Here is a 25,197-nt window from a genome sequence, read left to right on the forward strand (position 1 = left end):
ATACCTAATGTAGATGACAGGGTGATGGATGCAGCAAACCACCATGGCACGTGGATACCTATGTAACAAACCTGTATGTTCTGCACATGCACCCCAGAACTTAAAGTATAATAAAAAAGAGAGAGAGAAAAAGAGGCCTTTCGCTGCTCTGCAGAAACGCCGCCCCTCGCCTTTCCTCTGGCCTCAGCCCCGCTCCTTCTTCTCAGGTCACTGTCTCCCTTGCTGGCTGCTCCGCCTTCTTCTCGTCCTCTCAACACAGGGAGACCCAGGACGCCATCCCGGGTGGCTTGCTCTGCCTCCATCTATCCCCACGGTGATCTCACCCAGTATCTTGACTTGGGAGCCACCAACTCGCCGACAGCCTCCCAATTTCTCCTTCTTGCCCACGCTGCTCTCCTGAACTCTCATCATATGTCACCAACTGCCTCCTTGACCCTCCACTGTATGTCTAATGTCCTCATACCTAACAGGGTCAAACCTGCATTCTTTAAAAAATTATGGTAAAATGCATGCAATGTAAAATTTACCATTTTAGCCTTTTTCTTTCTTTATTTATTTTGAGACACAGTTTCACTCTGTCACTGAGGCCGGAGTGCAGTGGTGTGATCTCAGCTCACTACAACCTCTGCCTCCCAGGTTCAAGTGATTCTTGTGTCTCAGCCTCCCAGGTAGCTGGCATTACAAGTGTGCACCACCTCTGTTTTTAGCAGAGACGGGGTTTTGCTATGTTGGCCAGGCTGTTCTCGAACTCCTGACCTCAAGCAATTCACCCACCTCAGCCTCCCAAAGTGCTGAGATTACAGGCATGAGCCACCACACCAGGCCTATTTTAGCCATTTTCAAGTGTACAGTTCAGTAGCATAAAGTATGTTCACATTATTGTGCAACCATCACCCCCATTCACCTCTAGAGCTTTCTCATCAACCCAGACTGAACCTCTATAAAACTCCGCGTTCCCCCCTCCCCCAGCACTGCCAACCACCATTCTACTTTCTCCCCTATGAGTTTGCCCACTCTAGGCGCATCACATGAGTGGAGTCATACGATGTGACTGGCTTAGTCCACTTCTCATGATGTCCTCAAGGTTGGTCCACGTTGTAGCATGTCAGAATTTCCTGCCTTTTTAAGGCCGAGTGATAATTATATACACATTTTGTTTATCTATTCGTCCACTGATGGGCACTGGGTTTGCTTTCATCTCTTGACTACTGAAAATAAAGTGCTCTGAGCATGGAGGGGACAAATACCTCTTGAGTCGCTACTTTCCTTTTTTGGGGGTATATGCCTGGAAGTCGATCCTTTTTTGGGGGTATATGCCTAGAAGTGGAATTGCTGGATCATATGATATTTGCTATTTGCTATTTTTAATTTTTTGAGCCACTGCCATCTGTTCTGTCCTTCCTTCCCTCCCTCCCTCCCTTCCTCCCTCTCTCTCTTTTTTTCTTTCTTTCTTTCTGACGGGGTCTTACTCTGTCACCAGGCTGGAGTGCAGTGGCACCATCTTGGCTCACAGCAACCTCTGGCTTCCTGGTTCAGGCAATTCTCCTGCTTCAGCCTCCTGAGTAGCTAGGATTACAGGTGCCCACCACCGTACCCAGCTAATTTTTTGTACTTTTAGTAGAGATGGGTTTCAGTGTGTTGGCCAGGATGGTCTCGATCTCCTGACCTTGTGATCTGCCCGCCTCGGCCTCCCATAGTGCTGGGATTACAGGCGTGAGCCACCGCGCCCGGCCACCATCTGATTTTCATAGCATCAGCACCATTTTACAATCCCTCCAGCAGCGCACGAATGTCTAACCTGGACTCTTGATTTACCCCGAAAGCGGCCCTCCCAGTCTTCCCCATCTCAGTTCCCGGCAACTCCATCCTTTCAGCTACCAGGTCAAAAGCCTTAGCGCAAGCCTGGATCCTTCCACCTCACACCCACATCCAGTCCATCTGGAAATCATGCCGACTCTACCTGCAAAACAGATGCAGCAGCTGGCTACTTCTCACAACACCCCAGCCCTCTGTATCTTTACCTTTCATCTCCTTGGGTTCCTTTGAAACCAGAGCCTGAGACTTGGGTGCAGATGGTCTCTCCGGAGATGGTGCCAGGAAGCAGGTGGGAGGGAACAGGGAGAGTGAGGCTGGGAAGGAGGGAACGTGCACCTTCAAGCCTGTCACTCTAGGGAGCAGGGCCTCAGTTCCACCAGGGCCTGTGTGTCTCCAAAAGACAGGAGACAGGTCACTTACACCTCAGGTCCTGTCCCCCAGGGGTTGAGGGGGCCCTGAAGCCATCAGCCAGTGATTCCACATGGCTTTGGAGAGGGCCTGCAGGGCCCTAGCTTGTGGCTGGCCCAATCGGTTCGGTGTGACTCAGAACTTCCACCGCAGTGGCAGCTGAAATCAGAAGTGGGGCTGAAGGCATATACCATGGAGCACCCCCTCCAAGCTGTCCTCCTCTCCCACCTTCCATGACCCACCAGTCTCCCATTTCCACCCTTGTCTCTGCACCCCAATGATCACTTACAAACTGCACAGGACATGGCTGTCCCCCACTCAGCGAAATGCCAGGCTCCACATCTCACCCAGAACAAAAGCCCAGCTGCCCACAGGGTCCTGCGAGGCCCTGCCCCATCTGGTCCCTGTTGCCTCTCTGTCTCCCATCCCGCTTCCCTTTTCCTCATTCACTCCAGGCCAGTCAGCCAGCGTGTCACCCTTTCTTAAACCCACTGGACCCTCACTCCACCTGATGGCCTCTGCCTCAGCCACTGCCACAGCCTGGGACACCCCTCCCTCAGCCAGTCCAGGCCTCACACCCTCATCATCAACCTGCAGTCTGGGCTCAAAAGTCGCCTTCTCCAGGAGGTCTTCCTGTTTAAAGTGACAGCTGCCCTCCCGGCTGCCACCACCCAGCCCCTCACTCTCCAGTCTCCTCATCCTGGTCCATTTTCCCCACGGCACCATCACTTGAACACACTGTGGGTTCGTCTTTCATGTGGTTTCTTTCTGTCACGCTCCACTGGAAGATACTCTCCGTGGGGGCAGGATCGTTGTCAGTTTCGTTCAGGGATAGATCTCAGGAACTGAACAGAGTGCCTGGCACATACTCACGCTCAACACACATTTGTGGCATGAAATGCATTCTGCATGTACAGACACAGGCTTTTGGAAACTTCTGACATAGTGGGTGCTTTAGGGTATGCCTCACTGGGTTTAAACCCCTTTTTACATGCTAAAAGGAAAAAACATACCTCTGAAGGTACGATTGGTAGCAGGAGGCAGGAGAGGTTCACCAGGCTTCCAGCTCATGCTGGATAACACTTGCTGCAGGATGGGGTGAGGTGAGCAGCGGCTGTTCACATTGAGCCTGAGGCTGATCTGGTTACACGGGCAGTGGAATTACAGCCTCGAGTCTCTAACACCTGCAGCAATAACCCCCATCTGGGTGCTCCAGGTGCAGCCCTGCCCATCATGACCAGGTGGGACTGACATCTGAGCCTTGCAGCCACTTCCTACTCCACTGCCCTCTCCAGCTCCGGTGCTCCAGGGCTACCCCAGCTTGCTAAGAGCACTCAGCACTTCATTCCTCACCTTGCACAGGGAGGGCTATGACGACTGTCACATCGGGGTCACCACCTGAGACCTCGATCACGTCGGTGTCCCTGTTAGGGTGCCAGCTGTGATGAGTATCACGTGGGGGTCACCATCTGAGCTGCTGATCACCACCTTCAGAGGTCTGTCCTGCAGACCCTGACTCAGCGATGGATGAATAAATGCACTCACACACACGAGAATACTCACACACACCAGAACGAATCAGAGTGGGCTAGGAATGGTCATCAGCTGCCTTCTGCCATTCCATTAGAGCCTTTCGGCCTTCCAGAAGGTTCGAGGCTGTAATCTTATAACTTTCCCTAGTATTTCCCTAATATTTTGCCAGCCACCCTGAGCAAATCCCAACAGAGGGCAGCAGGTATGAGGAAGGATCCCGTGCTTTGGAGCCTGGTGGACCCAAGTTCCAATTCCAGCTCACCATCCCACCTGGGAAAATCCCCTGGATCTCTCAGAGCCTCAGTCTCTTTATCTATAAAATAGGGCTATGCAACTTATCATGGAATCGTTCTGAGCTGGAAGGAAAATGCCCTGTGCTGCAGATGCTGATTCCTTCCAGCCTCCATCCACAAAGCCCGTTTGGGGAAAGGGACCAAGCCCGTCTCACTGCTCACCTTGCTCAACAGCGTCTTCAACAATCTTCTGGTGCAAGCTCCAGGCTCTCTGGTCAACGATCATGGCGACCTCTTTCTCCAAGGCCTGCAGGAAGGCGGCCAGAGCAACAGCTCCAGGTGGGCCGTCTGTCTCTTCCGGAGGCTCATGATTGAAATGCGTGGGGAACCCGGTGGTGATGAGCACTGAGCGGGCATGGGACAGCGACAGAGAGGCCTTCAGCAGCTCGTCTTTACAGAGCAGGTGCCCAATCCCCCGGTTGCCTGGAATAACAAAAATAAAATAGAATTTAAACTATCTTTATTTTTTAAGTTTATGTATTTATTTATTTTTTATTTATTTTTATTTTTTTGAGACAGAGTTTCACTCTTGCTGCCCAGGCTGGAGTGCAATGGCCAATCTCGGCTCACCACAACCTTCGCCTCCTGGGTTTAAGTGATTCTCCTGCCTCAGCCTCCTGAGTAGCTGAGATCTCAGGCATGAACCACCACGCCTGGCTAATTTTTTGAATTTTTAGGATAGACAGCGTTTCTTCATGTTGGTCAGGCTGGTCTCGAACTCCCAACCTCAGGTAATCTGCCCACCTCAGCCTCCAAAAGTGTTGGGATTACAGGCGTGAGGCACGACACCTGACCCTTATTTACTTATTTATTTATTTATGATACAGTCCCGCTCTGTCATCCAGGGTGTAGTGCAGTGACGCGATCATAGCTCACTGCAGCCTCAAACTCCCAGGCTCAAGTGATCCTCCCACCTCAGCCTCCTGAGAAGCTGGGCTACAGGCTGAGTTTTTAGTTTGTTTGCTTTGTTTTTCTGAGGGATGTGGCAGAGATAGCAAATTGCTTACCACGGCCAAGGTGGGCAGATCACTTGAGGTCAGGAGTTCGAGACCAGCCTGGCCAACATGGTGAAACCCCGTCCCTACTGAAAATACAAAGGCACAGGCACATGCCACCACATTTTTTTTGGCATTTTTTAAAAGATAGGGTCTTGCTATGTTGCCCAGGCTGGCCTCAAACTCCCAGGCTCAAGCTATCTTCTCACCTTGGCCTCCCAAAATGCTGGGATTACAGGTGTGAGCCACTGAGCCCAGCCAAAAGTAATTATTTTTAAAGTAGAAACTTATAGTAAGAGTAGTTTGGGCTTTTAGTTAGTTTGTTTTGTTTTTTTTTGAGGGATGTGACGGAGACTGCAAATTGCTCACCATAGTGTATCCTACCCCTGCCCCCAACCCCAGCAGTGAAGGGGAGAGGGGTAAATGGCTGAGCAGCCTCCCTTTGGTGAGGTGTGGCCACAAGATTAGGTTATCTCAACTGGATCATGACGGAAGTGACGCGTGCCACCTCCAGGCCTGGCATGCACCTCCCACCCACATGCACCTCCAAGTTCATTCCCTTTTCCTGGTGGCTGGAATATTGATAGCCAGAACTTCCCGGCGGTCACAGGACATGACAGGAGAGCTGATAGGTCCCTGAGTGACTTGGCGGAGCAGATCCCCTTTCTGCTGACCCAGGATGCTTACCCTGGAAGACCCGCTCTGGCCTGCTATGTGAGAGAGAAACACGCTTCTGCTGTATTTGAGCAAAGAATCCCCGGGGCTTCTTGGTTATAGCACTCTAGCAAAGCCTAACTAATACAGGGAAAATATAAGAGGGAGAGGAACTAGTACTGTCTTAGTTGGGGATTCCCTCAAAGAAGACCCTAAGACAAGGACGTAGGGCTAGGCACGGTGGCTCACACCTGTAATCTCAGCACTTTGGGAGGCTGAGGCGGGGGGATCACGAGGTCAGCAGTTCGAGACCAGCCTGGCCAACATAGGGAAGCCCCGTCTCTACTAAAAATACAAACATTAGCTGGGCATGGTGGTGTGCGCCTGTAGTCCCAGGTACTCAAGAGGCTGAGGCAGGAGAATCACTTGAACCCAGGAGGCAGAGGTTGTAGTGAGCCAAGATCGTGCCACTGTACTCTAGCCGGGGCAAAAGAGCAAGACCCCATATCAAAAACAAACAAACAAATGAAAAAAACAACACGGGTTTGGATTTCTGTTATGGAGGAGCAGTTCCAGACTTAGGATCGGGAACTATTGCACCCCAGTCCAGGTGCTGGCATATCGTAGCTGTGTGACCTTGGCCTCGTCCCTTGGCCTCTCTGAGCCTCAGTTTTCCCACATGGAGAATGGGAGGTGGTCCAGGTGTAGGAGGGTCATGGGGACACGGTCCCTCATGTTGTGGGCTGGGACGAGTGGGCATGGCGGCGGTGCCATCTGGAGGGGATTTGTGTCTCAGACACGTACATTCCACCAGGGCCAGCAAGTCATTTCTCGTGCCCAGTATTCCTAACAAAGGCATCATGGGCAAGCTCACACACTTGGCCATAATGATGTTCATCACAGCATTGTTTATGGTATTAAATAAGAGCATGTTAAGAAAATAGTGGAACATCTGTAAAATGAAAATTTTTTTTTTTTTTTTTTTGAGATGGAGTTTCGCTCTTGTTACCCAGGCTGGAGTGCAATGGCGCGATCTCGGCTCACTGCAACCTCCGCCTCCTGGGTTCAGGCAATTCTCCTGCCTCAGCCTCCTGAGTAGCTGGGATTACAGGCACGCACCACCATGCCCAGCTAATTTTTTGTATTTTTAGTAGAGATGGGGTTTCACCATGTTGACCAGGATGATCTTGATCTCTTGACCTCGTGATCCACCTGCCTCGGCCTCCCAAAGTGCTGGGATTACAGGCTTGAGCCACCACGCCCGGCTGTAAAATGAAAATTTAGGCCAGGCGTGGTGGCTCACACCAGTAAACCCAGCACTTCAGGAGGCTGAGGTGGATGGATCACCTGAGGTCAGGAGCTTGAGACAAGCCTGGCCAACATAGTGGAACCCCGTCTCTATGAAAAATACAAAATTAGCCAGGCATGGTGGCATGCGCCTGTAATCCCAGCTACTCGGGAGGCTGAGGCAGGAGAATCACTTGAACCCAGGAGACAACGGCTGCAGTGAGCTGAGATCGCGCCATTGCACTCCAGCCTGGGCAACAAGAGCAAAACTCCATCTCAAAAAAAAAAAAAAAAAAGAAATTCTATGCAAACATTAAAAAGGCTGTTGTATTAACAGAACAGGGGTCCCCAACCCACGGGCCTGTTAGGAATGAGGCCCAGCAGCAGGAGGTGAGCAGCAGGGGCGAAGCTTCATCTGTGTTGCCAGTCACACCCCATGGCTCGCATCACCACCTGAGCCCCATCTCCTGTCAGATCAGCTACGGCATTAGACTCTCATAGGAGCGCAGACCCTACTGTGCACTGCGCATGTGAGGGAGCTAGGATGCACGCTCCTTATGAGAATCTAATGCCTGACGATCTGTCACTGACTCCCATCACCCCCAGATGGAACCATCTAGCTGCAGGAAAACAGACTCAGAGCTCCCACTGATTCTACGTTATACTGAGTTGTTTAATTAATTCATTATATATTGCAATGTAATCGTAATAAAAATGAAGTGCACAATATATGTAATGTGCCTGAATCGTCCTGAAACTACCCCCTCTCAACTCCTGTCCATGGAAAAACTGTCTTCCACCAAACCAGTCCCTGGTGCCAAAAAGTTTGGGGACTGCTGACTGCTGTTGCAGAAGACCATTTGATGGCAGGGAAAGATGTTCACAGTACATCAAAAAGGAAAAGAGCAAGTCCTAAAACAGTTTCACAGTGTGAGTCCAGTACACACACGCATGCATGCATAGGCTCAAGACTGAGAAAAATCACTCTAAAGGCAAATGCTGCTGTTAATGCTGGTTAACTGTGTTGGGATACTGGTAATCTTTATCCCCTCTTTACTTGTATATATTTTCAGATACTTCTACAATGAACATGAAGTACTACTGATAAAAGGGGAGAAGAGGCCAGGCAGCGTGACTCACCCCTGTAATCCCAGCACTTTGGGAGGCCAAGGTGGGCAGATCACTTGAGGTCAGGAGTTTGAGACCAGCCTGGCCAACATGGTGAAACTCTGTCTCTACTAAAAATACAAAAATTAGCCGGGCATGGTGGTGCCCACCTGTAATCCCAGCTGCTTGGGAGGCTGAGGCAGGAGAATCGCTTGAACTTGGGAGGCAGGGGTCGCAGTGAGCTGAGATCGCACCACTGCACTCCAGCCTGGGCAACAGAGTAAGATGCCATCTCAAAAAAAGTGGGGACAGGGAGAAGAATAACATTTTTAAAGAAAACAATTGGGATGTCACCTATTTCATAGGGCATGGTGAGCACCAAAGCGAGAAGTGGAGAGTGAGAACTTGGTCAACTGTAAACCGGTCAATAAGTTCATGATGATTTTATCATCAGTGCAAAAATTATTACTGTAAACCCTATATCCCTTCATATTCTCCAGGCACCTCAAATGCAAGCCAACATCCTCTCAAAAATGACTGAGTGGGTCTATTGTTATGCCCAGTGAGTAATGCTCAAGATGCTGTTATGAATCTTCTATCTGCTTATTTAATATAGTGGGGATCAAAAGCATCTGTTGTTCTTGGGGATTAAAGATGATCTCAATGGATGACATTGACACGTCCAACAGCTGTAAATCCGCCTCCCCCAGCCTCATCCTTCAAGCTGCGTCTTGCAGCCTGCACAACATTGATGGGTCACGTTTGTGGCTGACTTCTTAGCTCACTTTATTAAGCAATGGGGGCATCATGTTGGCAATAAATTTACTCCCCAATTACTTTTTTAAAAATCTGAGCTAATGGTAGAGTTAATAATTCATCTTCCCTCATGACCCTGTGCTAAGTGGAGAGCCATCTGCCTGGGTAAGAATCTTTGTGAAGGAGAAGGGATGGCAGAAATTTTAAAAATATATATCCATCCAGAGCACCAGGAGCGGTGGCTCCCATCTGTAATCTGAACACTTTGAGAGACGGAGGAGGGATGATTGCTTGAAGCCAGAGGTTCAAGACCAGCCTGGGCAAGAAAGGGAGACCCCATCTCTACAAATAAAAGTTAAAAATTAGCCCAGCATGGTGGTGTGTACCTGTAGTCCCAGCTACTCAGGAGGCTGAGGTGGGAGGGTACCTTGAGCCCCGGAGAGTGAGGCTGCAGTGAGCTATGATTGTACCACTGCACTCCAGCCCGGAGGACAGAGCAAGAACGTATCTCAAAAAAAAAAAGAAAAAAAAAAATCCAGCCGGGCACAGTGGCTCGCCCCTGTAATCCCAGCACTTTGGGAGGCTGAGGTGGGCAGTTTGCTCAAGGCCAGGAGCTTGAGATAAGCCTGGCCAACATAGTGAAATCCCATCCCTACTAAAATTACAAAAATTAGCCAGGCATGGTGGCACATGCCTATAATCCCAGCTATGCTGAGAGGCTGAGGTACGAGAATTGCTTGAACCCAGGAGGCAGAGGTTGCAATGAACCAAGATGGCACCACTGCACTCCAGCCTGGGTGACAGAGTGAGACTATGTCTCAAAAGAAAAAAAAAATCCACCCAGGGGATCAACTGTGCAAGAGACTTTATGTATACACAGTCATGAGCATGTGACCTACTAGATATATCTATGGTGGGATTATATCCTTAATTTACTGTAGGATTATATGTAAAGGAAACCATATTCTCTACAGAATAAATGAATGAACAACCTAACAGAAGGCAAACAAGCAAAGAGCTATGTCCAGGGGTTCAGCAGGAAATTTAGTTACTACAGATGCCCCTGCCATTGGAAGACAACTTTTGCTCCCAGACCCAGGGGAGAGAATCAGACAGTGATTTTTCTATTATTATTATTATTTTTTTGAGACAGGGTCTTGCTCTGTTGCCTAGGCTGGAGTGCAGTGGTGCAGTCACGGTTCACTGCAGCCTCAACCTCCTGAACTCAAGCGATCCACACACCTCAGCCTCCCCAGTAGCTAGGACCACAGGCGTGTGACACCACACCCAGCTAATTTTTTTATTTTTTTCTAGAGCTAGGATCTCTCTACATTTCCTGGGCTGGTCTTGAACTCCTGACCTCAAGTGATCCTCCCACCTCGGCCTCCCGAGGATTAGGCATTTCTGGAGCTGATCTGTACTGTGAGATTCGTGACAGTGCTGGCCAGTAAGGGAAGGTCCCAGTCTGTCTGTTTTGGGGCTCTGCCCAGCTGCCATAGACTTTAAGCTAGCACGGGAATTGGTTCTGCCTGGGCCCTGGAAGTCCAGCCTAGAGACTTGATGGCTGCTTTGCAGGCTGGCCTCACCCCTCAGCTCTCTACCGAGGTGGGCCACCATTGACCCAGGTAGCTCCCTGGGTCTCCCCACCAGCCCACCTGACTCTGGGGAACGAAAGTCAGGTGGGCGGGTGGGGAGGCCACGTATGGCTTCTCCTCTCCAGTCATTCCAGGTGCCAAGGGTGGTTCGTACCCCAGGTTTAGGAGCACAGCCCACGAGAAGGTCCAGAAGAGGGACAACCAGGAGTCGCTGGAGCATTCTTTCAACTGCCCAGGTAAGACTGTGACTTACCGTTTAGACTCAGATTCTAATTTAGCTGACATTTATAAATCATGAGCTCGAAGTCAGCAGACACGGGTTCAAGATCTGCCTTGCCCACCTACTAGGTATGTGGACTCTGACAGGTCTCTGCACCTTGTCTGTCTCAGTTTCCTCACGTGTTAAATGAAGTTAATCATAGTTGCCTCCACGTAGAGTCATCGGGAGAATTGAATGAGATGAAACGTGTAAATGTTTGCAGCCTGAGGCCTGGCAGAGTACAACTTGGTAGGTGACACCATTATCCTTATTATGCACCACAGCCCGGAGAGAGAGGCGTAATTGTCATTACTCCTGTTACGCTGACGAGGAAACTGAGGTACAGTCTACACCGTAATTCTCTCATGAGTGTTTGCCAACGAGGGAACTTACCACGTGCAATGGTGGGTGAAACTGTGGTGTCTGCTGGCCACCTGGGATTAGAAATTCAGCCCTTAAATGAAGACACAGCTGGAAGATAAAAGCCCCTCAACCAGCTTTCAGCAAACCCCTTTCTAACTGGAATCAGCAGGGCCGGGCGTGGTGGCTCATGCCTGTAATCCCAGCACTTTGGTGGGCAGACCACTTGAGCTCAGGAGTTTGAGGCCAGCCTGGACAACATGGCAAAACCCCATCTCTACTAAAAGTACAACAAAAACTGAACCGGGTATGGTAGTGCCAGCCTGTAGTCCCAGCTACTCAGGAGGCCAAGGTGGGAGGATCATGAGGTCAAGGAGTTCAGACCAGCCTGGCCAACATGGTGAAACCCTGCCTCTACTAAAAATACAAAAATTAGGCAGGCAGGTTGGTGTGTGCCTGTAATCCCAGCTACTCAGGAGGCTGAGGCAGGAGAATCACTTGAACCCTGGAGACAGAGGTTGCAGTGAGCCGATATCACATCATTGCATTCCAGCCTGGGCAATAGAGTGAGACTCTGTCTCAAAAAAAAAAAAAAAAAAAAAAAAAAGAAAGAAAAAGAAAGAGAGAGAGAGAGAGAATGAGAGAGAAAGAAAAGAAAAGAAAAAAGAAAGGAAAAATTATTCATAATAGCACTACCTAGAGACCATCAATGTCAGTATTCCGGTGTATTTAATTCTGGTCTTTTTGAGATTCATATGCAGTATCAACATTTATAAAACCATCCTGTGGATACATTTTGCATCCTGCCTTTTTCACTGAAAATGATGTCAGTGGTGAGTGTCTCCAGGTGCAAATGCATTGTTTCTTACCTGGGTCTATGCCGATTATAGACTCTAGTTCTCTGATCTTCTGAGAAGCGGACACTGAGGCTGTGCTGTAGTGCAGAGGATCCTGGGCAATGTGATGGACCTCCGGAATTCTCTCAGGGGTGAGAGAGCCAGCTGGAGCCTTTGCATCCTTCAGGTCAGTCATAACTGTGCAGCCTGGCATGCTGGCAAAAGCCAGTGGGGCCCCTAAAACATACAACGGGAGGGTCTAAGCCCAGCCGCTCCATCAAGCCCAGTCTACCCTCATCTAGCCCACTGTTGATAGGCAAGATGGCACCCGGCCATCAACTCAGCTTAGGCACGCCCTATGCCACTTGTTGGCACCAAGGTCAGAACAAGCTGGTTTGTGGCTACCACGAGTTCCATTTAAACACTTGTCTTTAATAGCTACAGGCCTAGGTGATTGCATCAATTGAATCCATGAATATCAGGAAGTATTTACTGGATTCTTTTTTTTTTTTTGAGACGGAGTTTCGCTCTTGTTACCCAGGCTGGAGTGCAATGGCGCAATCTCGGCTCACCACAACCTCCGCCTCCTGGGTTCAGGCAATTCTCCTGCCTCAGCCTCCTGAGTAGCTGGGATTACAGGCACGCGCCACCATGCCCAGCTAATTTTTTGTATTTTTAGTAGAGACGGGGTTTCACCGTGTTGACCAGGATGGTCTCGATCTCTTGACCTCGTGATCCACCCGCCTCGGCCTCCCACAGTGCTGGGATTACAGGCGTGAGCCACCGCGCCCGGCATTATTTACTGGATTCTTAAAGCTCATGAAGCCATCTTGCTTTGCTTTCCAGCAAATGTTAAATTTGGAACTCTCTGTGAGCATCGTTTCTATTTTTCCTTACATCATGTATATTTTGCTTTGATTTATGTTAGTTTTATTCTGTAAAGGCTCTCCCTTGTTAGATTTCAGGCAATGTGAAATCTAACATAGCATAGTTATTAAGGAGTGGTTTTAGCATTGTGATTATACATGAATCTGAGAAGTGACTTGATTGATTTTATTCTTTTTTTTGTTTTTTTTTGAGATGGAGTCTTGCTCTGTCGGCCAGGCTGGAGTGCAACGGCACAATCTCGGCTCACTGCAACCTCCGCCTCCAGGTTTAAGCGATTCTCCCACCTCAGCCTCTCAAGTAGCTGGGATTATAGGTGTACACCACTATGCCCAGCTAATTTTTGTATTTTTAGTAGAGACAGGGTTCACCGTGTTGTCCATACTGGTCTCGAACTTCCGACCTCAGGTGATCTGCCCACCTCCACCTCCCAAAGTGCTGGGATTACAGGTGTGAGCCACCATGCCTGGCCCGGCTTTATTCTTTAATCCTGTTTATTTGACTGTAAAGTAATGATAATGCCTCATATGGCTGTTGTCGGAACAAAATTGGAACGTGTACATTAAAGTGTTTAGCAGGCTGGGCATGGTGGCTCATGCCTGTAATCCCAACACTTTGGGAGGCAGAGAAGGGTGGATCACCTGAGGTTAGAAGTTCCAGACCAGGTTGGCCAACATGGTGAAACCCCGTCTCTACTAAAAATACAAAAATTAACCTCCCAGCTACCTAGGAGGCTGAGGTGGGAGAATTGCTTGAACCCGGGAGGCGAAGTCTGCAGTGAGCTGAGATCGCGCCACTGGACTCCAGCCTAAGCAACAGAGCAAGAACCTATCTCAAAAAAAAAAAAAAAAAAAAAAAAAAAAAAAAGGTTTTTACCATACTCGTGGTTTAAAAAAGAAAAAAAAAATTTTTAAGTGTTTAGCAAAGTGCTTTTTCAGAGTATGCCCTCAATAAATGATGGTTTGCATAATTAAACAAGCACCGTATATATATATATACATATATATTAATTAATTTTTTTTTGACACACTCTCGTTCTGTCACCCAGGTTGCAGTGGTGCAATCTCATCTCACTGCAACCTCTGCCTCCCAGGTTCAAGCAATTCTCCTGCCTCAGCCTCCTAAGTAGCTGGGATTATAGGTGTGCACCACTACCCCCAGCTAATTTTTGTATTTTTAGTAGAGACAGAGTTTAATCATGTTGGGTAGGCTGATCTTGACCTCCTGACCTCAGGTGATCCACTTATCTCGACCTCCCAGAGTGCTGGGATTACAGGTGTGAGCCACTGTGCCCAGCCTCATATATATACATAGGCTCTATGTTGTCTCTAAAAAACAACAACAAATGTTGTTAATTTTTAGAGACAAGGGCTTGCTCTGTTGCCCAGGCTGGAGTACAGTAATGCAACACAGCTCACTGCAGCCTCAAACTCCTGGGTTCAAGCAAATCTCCTGCCTCAGCCTCCCACAGTGCTGGGATTACAGGCACGAGCCATGGAGCCTGGCCTGACCCATGCGGTATCTTACTCATTCTTAGTTTCTTGTGCCTAGCTCATTAAGTGCTTAATACCATACTGTCTACCTCTTCTGCCTTCTTCAGTGTCATTATGATCCTTGAGTACTCATCTCCACTCAGCTGTATGCTCCTGGAGAAGAGCGACCACTGCTCACCCATTTCAGGATCTCACAGAGTGCCTTGCACATAATAAGTGTTCAATAAATGCAGATGTGGATTGAGTAAATAAATCTTGGATTTCACAGAAACAATAAAGTTTCTTTCTTTCTTTTTTTTTGAGACAGATTCTCGCTCTCTGTCACCGAGGCTGAAGTGCAGTGGTGTGATCTCAGCTCACTGCGATCTCTACCTCCGGGGTTCAAGTGATTCTCATGCATCAGCCTCACAAGTAGCTGGAATTACAGGTGTGTGCCATTACACCCGGCTAATTTTTATATTTTTAGGAGAGACAGGGTTTCACCATGTTGGCCAGGCTGGTCTTGAACTCCTGATCTCAAGTGATCAGCCTACCTCAGCCTCCCAAAGTACTGGGATTATAGGTGTGAGACACCACACCTGCTTAATGTTTCATATTTAATAGAAAGTCACAGTAAGCCAGCACTTTAAAATGAAAGTCTGATAGATACATAACTTTTATATTTGATGTGTAAGGGGAAGAAGTCATGAATCTGATGAATGTCATCATTGTCTGGCTGTGTTTTGGACAGCACCTAAAACTGGTCACTCCAATGCCAAGTACATATCAGAACAGTCAGCTCAGAGCATGACACAGGTTTTTGTCCCCATCAGTCGTGAGGTCTGCAGCAAATAATCTATTGCTAATAGCAGTTTAAATATTGAAGTTCAGGTTAGGCATGGTGGCTCACGACTATAATCCCAGCACTTTGGGAGGCCGAGGTGGAAGGATTGCTTGAGCCCAGGAGCTTGAGACCAGCCTGAGCAACATAGTGTGATCCCATCTCTAAAAAATTAAAATTAGCTGGGCATGGTGGTGCATGCCTGGGGTTCCACCTGCTCCAGAGGCTAAGGTGGGAGGGTAGCTTGAGCCTAGGAGGTCAAGGCTGCAGTGAGCCATGATCGTGCCACTGCATTCAGCCTGGGTGACAGAGCAAGACCCTGTCTCCAAAACATAAGAATAAAAATAAAGGAAGCTTGAGAATGATTCAAGGCTGTCCCTGTCTGATGTCACTAGTTCTCATCTATGATCAACTGTGCCATTGCTGTCAGAACTAAAGGGCTGGGGCGTGCTGGGGTGCCCATGGCAGTGAGGCCTCTGCAGGGCACCTGCCACGGCCAGTGGTGGGAAAGCGGTGAGGCCACTGGGCTGGGGGACATTTCCTGCACGTAGGTGTGTGTGTCTACGCACATGCCCACACACACACTCGGAAAAGACCACGAGCACCCAGAGGACTCCCTCCCGTCCCATGGAGCACTGTACTTCCGAGGCCTGGATGCATGCCTGGTACATAGCAGATTCTCAACACGTGTAAGTAAACAAACGAATGAATGGAAGCCTGTGGATCTTGGCAGCCACGCCTCCTCACCACATAGGGATATCTTTCCCTCTCATGAGGCCATTCTGAGAGCTGAACTCTCATGAATGCTTTCAAAATAAATTAAAGTAACACTAGATTCTGTGCTTATAGCGCAAGTATGGCTGGCCTGGCCAGAATTTTCCAGTGTCCATGACCGTGGTCTGCAGTAGCTGTTATTTTTCACGTTTCCATCACCTTCCTAGCTTACTGTGAGCTCAGGAGGGCGCCCCCGTGTGTCTCTTTGTTGTAATATCACCCAAGGCCTTTGAAAAAAATGTATGGCTGCTGGCCTTGTTTATTATAATCACCTTGCAAATACCATGGGAAATGATTTGTTTAGTTATATTCCTTGGCTTCACCTTTGTTTTCAAGGTGCCACCAATCCCCAGAATGTCTCAAAAAGAATGTCTCAAAAAGCTAAGCTAAAGGTTAGTCCTCCTGCTAGAATGGGTGGGGATGTTTCAGCAGATAAAATATACTTAATCAAAATACTGGAGTAAGCAGCTCATGCCTGTAATCTCTACGACTCAGGAGGCCAGGGCAGGAGAATCACTTGAGGCCAGGACTTTGAGACCAGCCTGGACAATGTAGCAAGACCCCATCTCTACAAACAATTTCTAAAATTTGGTTGGGTATGGTGGTGTATGCCTGTAGTCCCAACCACCTGGGAGGCTGAGGTGGGAGGATCACTTGACCCCAGAGGTTTGAGGCTGCAGTGAGCTATGATGGTGCCACTGAACTCCAGCCTGGGCAATAGAGTGAGACCCTGAGAAAGAAAGAAGGAGAGAAAGAAAGACAAAAGAAGAAAGAAGAAAGAAAGAAAGAAAGAGAGAAAGACAGAAAGAGAGAAAGAGGGAAAGAGGGAAAGAAAGAAAAGAAAGAGGAAGGAAAGAAGGAAGGGAGGGAGGGAGGAAGAAAAAGAGAGAAAAAAGAGAAAGAACAGAGAGAAAGAAAGGAAGGAAGGAAGGAAAGAGGGAAGGAAGGAAGAAAGAAGAAAGAGAAAAAGAGAGGGAGGGAGGAAGGGAAAGGGAAGGAAGAAAGGGGAAGAGGGAGGGAGGGAGGGAAGGAGGGGTGGAGGAAGGAAGGAAAAACAAACATATTTAATCAAAACATATTTGAAGCCAGATGCCGTGGCTCACTCTTTTAATCCAAGCACTTTGGGATGCCAAGGTAGGCGATCACTTAAGGCCAGGAGTTCAAGACCAGCATGGCCAACATGGCAAAACCTCGTCTCTACTAAAAATACAAAAATTACCCAGGTGTGGTGGCATGCACCTGTAATTCCAGCTACTTGGGAGGCTGAGGCAGGAGAATCACTCTAGCCTGAGAGGCAGAGGTTGCAGTGAGCCAAGATCAAGATCACTTCAGCCTGGATGACAGAGCAAGATTGTGTCTCAAAAAAACCCAAAAAACCAACAACAAGAAAAATTTGAGTTGTAAGACAAAGTGCTCTGGTGAGGAACTCCAGCCCTGGGATTAAAAGAAGGAAACCAGACAGATATTCACTGTAGCCGTAGCCCTCCATTTTGTGTTTTGTTTTACGGCTTCATTTTTAAATCACTGTGCTGCAAGACTGTGCTTTCAAGAACTAGACCCCACTGGGCTCCATCCTAGGGCAGAGTGATTGTCCCGTGATCACCCAACGTACCGCAGCTGCTGACAGCTCCGAGACTGGTCAGCGGAGAAGGCCAGAACACTGGGACCTCCCCTGGGGGACACACCATGGCATCCCCGTAGTCAGGTTTGGAAAGGTCTTTGATTCCCAACAATTCTGCAGATGGAAAAGGAAAGTGTAATTCCCTCTGCAGGGAGCACCCAACTGGAACTGGTCAAGTCGCTCATGGTTCTTTCCCTAAAAAAGAAACTCAAGCGGCAGGATTATTTTAAATGGTATTTGAGGAAGAGGTGAGGGAGAATAGGACTTAAGGCTTTGTCAGCTCAAGGTACTCCATAATTCACAGTCCATGTGGACTGCTGATTTCAGAACACAGCATCTCAAACTCCATGGCGTGATTTCTGGAAAGAGCCTTGGGTGTGTTGAGTCTAGTACTCTCATGGTGCAGATTGCTACCGAAGTCAGCCTTGGGGAGTTGATCTTGGTCCAGGCTGAGTCCCATCTCATGCACCTAACCTCAGCTGCTTGCCTACCAGCAGCAACCTCATCCTGAAGACAGCAAAGAGGGATGTGCTGGGCCCAATCCATCCCGCTAATGATAAAACTCCTCAGCAGACACCGTCCTGGTAGGTGGCCCCGAAAAATCATTCTCATGCGATGAAGTCAGCAAGTGCTGATTGCATTTCTGCAGAAGGCTAGGTTTTGTCTAATTTTGTTGGTTACACAGCTGAGCAAGTTCAGGTATGCCAACCTTGTACCCTCATCCAAGGCCCAGTCGCAAGCTCTCATCAGGCCCTCAGAGAGCCTCCAAGAGGCCTGCATGGCTTCTTGATATTGGCTCTTCATCTTGGATCTGTTCACTCACTCTCAGATTGAGTTAATACGCTGGGGATCAATGGATTTTGGCTCAAATTAACATTTGGAACAAAGCCAACTCTACCCAATATATCAGCAAATAGCAGCCCGGATTAGAGGTTGCTTTGAGCTCAAATCTCTGGGCAAAGAGCCCTGCTGCCACCCTTGGCTTTCCCCAACCCCAGATTCATTGGAAGTTCATAGGAGCTTTACGCTTATCAAAGATCACCAGTGGGTGAGCGCATAGAGAAAAAAGTTGTGTCCAAACAGTGTGCGTCCTCGGCTCTCACACCACAATAACAGTCATCAACACAGAAGACCCCTGTGACCAAATTTGTGGGGGTTTCTCCCTACCATCAAGCAAGAGACACCAGCTGGGTGCCTTCCAATTCCATTCTACCTGGATATCAGAACCCACGGGTTGAGGGCTCAGTCCCCACCGCTGCCCCCAACAGACACCAGTCGAAAATCTGGGCCTCCGGAACTTCTGACCAACTGACCTCCAGTTTGATGAACTGTCTTTGGGTTTGATTAATGTGCTGAAGCAGCTTACAGAGCTTGAGGAAACATTTACTTATCTTTACCAGTTTATTATAAAGGATATTGCAGGCTGGGTGCGGTGCCTCATGCCTGTAATCCCAGCACTTTGGGAGGCCAAGATGGGCAGATCACTTGAAGCCAGGAGTTCAAGACCAGCCTCGCCAACATGGTGAAACCCCATCTCTACTAAAAATACAAAAATTAGCCAGGCACGGTGGTGGGCGCCTGTAATCACAGCTATTTGGGAGGCTGAAGCAGAAGAATCACTTGAACTCAGGATACGGAGGTTGCAGTGAGCTGAGATTGCAACACTGCACTCCAGCCTGGGCGACAGAGGGAAACTGTCTTAAAAATTAATTAATTAATTAATTAAAATAAAAATAAAGGATATGCCAAAGAATGCAGATGAAGAGACGCCCAGGATGAGGTTTGGGGGAAGGGGTGTGGAGCTTCCGTGCCCTCCCTGGGTACCACCCTCTAGGAACCTGCATGGTTCAGCTATGTGGAAGCTCACCAAAGTCTACCCTCTTGGGGTTTTACGGAGGCTTCATCGCATAAGCATGATTGATTAAACCATCAGCTGTGGGTAATCAACTTGACCGTCAGCGCCTCTTTCCTCCCTGGAGGTTTCGGGGAGGGGTGGAGCTGAAAGTCCTAACCTTCTAATCCTGCCTTAGTCTTCCCATTGACCAGCCACGCCCTGAACCTGCCAGACAAAATACAGCATTTTGGAGGTCCCAAAAATTTTAGGAGTCATAGGCAAGAATTGTGGACAAAATCCTATACATATATTCATTATATATATATATTTTTTTCCTACATATATATTAGAAGCCTCCGTAAAAACCCAAGAGGATATGATATATGTAAACTTACACCACAGCGAGACTGGCTATTCTGCCAAGGGTGGCACCTTTAAACCTGAGGGGCATCAGTAAGCCCAGCCCCGATACAGCTGCCAGAGCTTTGGAGCCTTAGTCAGGGCCTTTGCCCCTGGAGACCACTGGAAAAAAAAGACAAGCCGTGGGAGCTCAGGAACGTAGCAAGCTCCTGCCTGCTTCTCAGGCCCCACTCCAAGAGAGGCTGTCAGGGTCATGGGCAGGAGAGAGACACTCACCTGGGTCACCGATGTGAACAGGTTGTCCCTGCTCACCCCCTAAGGAGCAGCTGGTCCGTACCAGCCTTTCCAGCTTGTCCTTGGGAATGGGCCTCATTGTAACCACCAGAGGGCAGCAGAAGCCAGCATGGGTAGCACAAGGCACCGTTGTCTGACCAAAAAAAAAAAAAAAAAAAAAAAAATCAAGTGAAAACGTTAAAAAATGGAATTAGCACAGATCCAAGCTCTGAGCACCAAGAGTTCATGGCAGCTAAATGAAGGAGGAGTCGCTGTTATAGAAGTTAGCTTCTATTTTTATGTGACATAGAGAGGGGGAGTTTGCTGCTAATTACTGGTTGAAAATAGGGAATCTTAACTTTTTGTGTGCCACGGACACTTTTGGTAGATTAGTGCAGCTGTGGACCCCTGGTCAGAGTAATGCTTTTAACTGCATACAAGAAAATGCACAGGATTCCAAAGGAAACCGATTATCCTGACTCACATCTGTAATCCCAGCACTTTGGGAGGCCGAGGCAGGCAGATCCTCAGGTCAGGAGTTCAATACCAGCCTGGCCAGCATGGTGAAACCCTGTCTCTACTAAAAATACAAAAATTAGCCAGGCATGGTGGCTCATGCCTGTAGTCCCAGCTACTTGGGAGGCTGAGGCAGGAGAATCGCTTGAACCCAGGAGGCAGAGGTTGCAGTGAGCTGAGATCGTGCCACTGCACTCCAGCATGGGTGACAGAGCAAGACTCCATCTCAAAAAAAAAAAAAAGGAAAAATGTGAGACAATAATAAGCATGCTTGCTCAGTAGCAGCCTAAGAAACAAGACCTACTATCACTGTAACTTTGAAGTAGTGATCGGCATATAGGGTATTTTTGAGACATCAGGAAGAACTCTAACGTGATATGAAGATATCTGTGATTTCCGTTGCCAGCCACGAAGTCACAGGGTCTGCTGATAGGACAGCCATTTGTTGCCTGCATTCATAATTGAAGGAAATATTAAATGTGACTTGAGGTTATAAAAATAAAACACGCTGGGCACGGTGGCTTGCGCCTGTAATCCCAGCATTTTGGGAGGCTGAGAACGGTGGATGGCTTGCGCGCCAAGAAGTTCAAGACCAGCCTGGACAATATGGCGAAAACCCATCTCTACAAAAACAACAAAAACAAGCATAAATTAGCTTGGTGTGGTGGCGTGTGCCTGTTGTTCCAACTACTTGGGAGGCTGAGATAGGAGGATCCCTTGAGCCCAAGAGTTTGAGACTGCAGTGAGCTATGATTGTGCCACTGCACTCCAGCCTGGGCAACTGAGCAAGAACTGCCAAAAATACAATACAATACAATACAATACAATGCAATGCAATGCAATATTACAATACATTACGATGCAATGCAATACAGAAGGAAAGGAAGGAAGGAAGGAAGGAAGGAGGAAGGGGTGAATGAATCCGGTGTACTCACCTTGACAAGTAAGGGCTGGAAGAAGCACAGCAGGCAGGTCCCAGAGAGGCCGCCTGTGCTGTGTGTGTGACTGCCAGAGGCCACCTCCAGCCAAGAACATCACCTGGCTTTCTGGACAGAGACCTAACCCAGGCGCTACTGCCTGGCCCAGGCTCTACCACAAATCCCTGAGCATTTACAGGGAGGAAGGAAGGAGGAAAACGTACTTTTAAGGAAGGAAGGAGGGAAGGAAGGAAGGTTGGTGAAAAATGTATTTTTTCCCCATCCAATATCATGAAGCGTCTGAATTGCTGCAGGGGCTGCAGGGACCATGGCCACAGGTAAAGAGCCTCTGGTGAATCAGGGGCTGAGTAAGGCAAGGGAGAACATCACAGGAGGAGCTGGTGTCTGCTCCGCCTCCTGAATCCACACCAGCGACAAGCCTGGCCCCAGACCCCACGGAGCGCTGCCTGGTTCCTCCTGCCTTCACAGAATTTGCCCGGTTTGATCTGTGTGACTTTCACTGGTGTTTTGTTCCCCCACCCCACCTCCTGAATGGTTTCTGGTGCCTGCAATAGAGCTTATGAAAGATTTAGGACATGGCCAGGACTGTAATCCACGGTGACAGCCTTGGCCACCACCTAAAGGGCTTGCTATCACCACCCTGGTGGCAGCAGGATGGAACCTCGGTGTGCCTGTCAGGAGTGTCTGCATAACAGCACCCAGGAGAGGGGACGCGCTGGAGCCACTGGCACAGCCAGGCAGCGCACCCCAAGGCTGAGACACATCCCATCCAGGGTCGGGGTGGGGGGTTAGGGGGGCAATGGAATTCCAGATGGCTGTCCGGCCCCCTCTACCTGGAGCCCAGGGGCAGAGGCGTGGATGATACTGAAAGCTATTTGATAAGCCTCAGGGTCAGTGAGGCTGTGTTGAGCACTTACTTGCACCTTTGTAAGCAACAAACAGCCGCCATATCAGCAGCTCTTGTGACAGCAAAGCATCATTTAATTGTCACATCTCTGCTACTGACACTCTGCAGATGGAAGCCAGGAGTTCCCGGTTCCCATCTGGCTTTGGGACTTGGGCAAGTCCTTTTTTCTCTTTAGACCTCGGTTTCCTCATCTAAAATGAGAGTCTGCACGTGATGAGCCATGAGGCCCTCTCAGCTCCCACCTCCTACAAAGGGCGGTGTGTTCTAGAGCCAGAGCCTGCCCTGGGTGCCCGCCAGAGCTGGGGTCCCATCCCCACCCTTCCTTAGCTTCGGCACACACTTCACCCATGAGGGCAGCATGGACTATAGGCAGCTTTGTTTCTGATCAGAGGCAGCTGGGGCCTCTCTGGAAGGAGCCCAAACCAAGACATTTTAATAAATGTCCCAGAGTCCCAGATGAAATCTCCGGTCCAAGTCCTCCGTAAAGAAAGCAGCCTGGAGCCTGGCTGTTTATGCTGGCTGACCACTGATGGAGCAGAGTGAATTCTCAGACTTTACCAACAAATGTCCAGGAAGGGTCTGTGGAACGAGGGAATCTGGAGCACTCACCTTCACAAGTAAGGGCTGGAAGAGGTACAGCGGGCAGGTCCCAGAGAAGCCGCCTGTGCTGTGTGTGCGACTGCCAGAGGCCACCTCCAGCCAAGAACATGACCCGGCTTTCTGGACAAAGATCTAACCCATGCGCTACCGCCTGGCCCAGGCCCTGCCTCAAACCCCTGGGCATTTACAGAGCCAGGATTATCCCCCCTGGCTGAGGCTCCCCTGAGCCAGGGAGGATTTTTTTTAAATCTCACTGAGGTGCCTGAAGTTAAAAGAGCCAGCGAGATTCCGAGCAGCTTTGGTTTACAGCACAGAACCGTGAAGAAGGGCCACACTGGGTGCTCCCAGAGGTGAGTGGGATCGAGGCTGGCTCAGAGAGATCGATCATTTCTCCTGGTTTGCACAGCTAGAAAGTGGCTGAGCTGGGGCTACAGCTTAGGCGTTCCGCCTCCAGCGCCCTTGCTCTCCCCACCCCAGGAATATGTAAGTTGATCTGCATTTTCGGGCCACTCTGCCCTTGTGGGTTGTGGGCTATGATCCTACCTTGTATGCACCTGCCTGGCTGTGACCTGCTGGGTCTCTTCTGGGGAGGCCCGTTTCCTCCAAGGCCTCCTCCAGGGAGAAGCTGCTGCCCAGGAGGAAGGCCACCATGTCCTTCAGCTGCTCAGAGAACTGCTCCAGCGATGTCAGGCTGCCGGTGCAGGCACCCGACTGGTATTTCCAGAACTGGGGACGGCTCGTGCTGGGGACACAAGGGAAAGCAGACTCTCACTGCGGCCCCTGATAATTCACTATAGACAGGCTGCAGAGAGAGAAGAGGATGTCTAGTGCGGACATTTCCAGCCTGGCACCGGAGTAGGGGGCATAGTTTTCAGCAGGGGACCTTGCTGGCATCCTTCAAATGTCCCCAGATTAGAAACGATTAAATCAGCATGTATAGAACACACTCCCACCTCCCACCCAGTGTGTCTCCTACACCCTCAATCCAAGACAAGCCAAACCACCGAGAAAGGTAAATGGTGGCGGGGCACAGTGGCTGATGCCTGTAATCCCAGCACTTTGGGTGGTCAAGGCAGGTGGGTCTCTTGAGCTCCGGAGTTCAAGACCAGCCTGGGCAACATGGTGAGACCCCGCCTATACTAAAAATACAAAAATTAGCCAGGCATGGTGGCGAACACCTAGCTACTCAGGAGGCTGAGGCAGGAGAATTGCTTGAATCTGGGAGGTGGAGGTTGTAGTAAGCCAAGATGGCGCCACTGCACTCCAGCCAGGGCAATGAAGTGAGACTCTGTCTCAAAAAAAAAAAAAAAAAGAAGTAAATGGTGCCCTCTCTGCTACGGAGGTGAGGCCAGCAGCCCAAAGGGGACAGAGGACATGTATCTTGGGGAACCTCTCAGTGCTAGCAGTGGGTGCGGCTTTTCTCTTCCCTTAGAGGAAATGCTTCTGCAGGTCTGAAAATCTTCTTTGGCTACAAGGTTATTATTTACTCATCCAGACTCTTACTGAGCCAGTCCTCCATGCCAGGCACATGCTGGGTGATGGGGCTAGAGCAATGGAGAAGACACCATCCCAGCCTTTGTTTTTTTATTTTATGTTTTCTAATTTTTTTTTTTTTTTTTTTTGAGACAGAGTTTCGCTCTTGTTGCCCAGGCTGGAGTGCAATGGCGCGATATCGGCTCACTGCAACCTCCGCCTCCTGGGTTCAGGCAATTCTCCTGCCTCAGCCTCCCGAGTAGCTGGGACTACAGGCACGCGCCACCATGCCCAGCTGATTTTTTGTATTTTTAGTAGAGACAGGGTTTCACCATGTTGACCAGGATGGTCTCGATCTCTTGACCTCGTGATCCACCCGCCTCGGCCTCCCAAAGTGCTGGGATTACAGGCGTGAGCCACCGCGCCCGGCCTTTTTTTCTTTTTTTTTTTTTGATACGGAGTCTTGCTCTGACGCCCAGCCTGAAGAGCAGTGGAGCCATCTTGTCTCACGACAACCTCTGCCTCCCAGGTTCAAGTGATTCTCCTGCCTCAGCCTCCAGAATAGATGAGATTATAGGCCTGCGCCACCATGCCTGGCTAATTTTTGTATTTTTAGTAGAGACAGGGTTTCACCATGTTGGTCCGGCTGGTCTCGAACTCCTGATCTCAGGTGATCCACCCTCCTCAGCCTCCCAAAGGGCTGAGATTACAGGTGTGAGCCACTGTGCCTGGCCCATTCCAGCCTTTAAAGAGCTTGTAATCCTACATTGCTAGGCAAGACTTCGCTGAAGACAGATACTTGCAA

General features: G+C 49.2%; 1 protein-coding gene across 4 annotated transcripts in view; it reads right to left on the bottom strand.

Annotated features, from left to right (window-relative positions):
- Positions 1-25,197, bottom strand: part of DGLUCY (D-glutamate cyclase) — a 107,860-nt gene that overhangs the window by 28,231 nt on the left and 54,432 nt on the right. For all 4 annotated transcript variants that reach the window (XM_032287642.1, XM_032287641.1, XM_032287643.1 and 1 more), the window contains 5 exons: positions 23,463-23,661; positions 19,962-20,112; positions 17,483-17,605; positions 11,932-12,135; positions 4,212-4,472 (listed from right to left, as the gene is read on the bottom strand). In XM_032287642.1, coding sequence (XP_032143533.1) covers positions 4,212-4,472; positions 11,932-12,135; positions 17,483-17,605; positions 19,962-20,112; positions 23,463-23,661 — 938 coding nt within the window. The remainder of the gene's footprint in view (positions 1-4,211; positions 4,473-11,931; positions 12,136-17,482; positions 17,606-19,961; positions 20,113-23,462; positions 23,662-25,197) is intronic.

Source organism: Sapajus apella, unplaced genomic scaffold, assembly GCF_009761245.1.
Source record: "Sapajus apella isolate SASKATOON/1434 unplaced genomic scaffold, GSC_monkey_1.0 scaffold20, whole genome shotgun sequence".
Classification (NCBI taxonomy): Eukaryota; Metazoa; Chordata; class Mammalia; order Primates; family Cebidae; genus Sapajus; species Sapajus apella.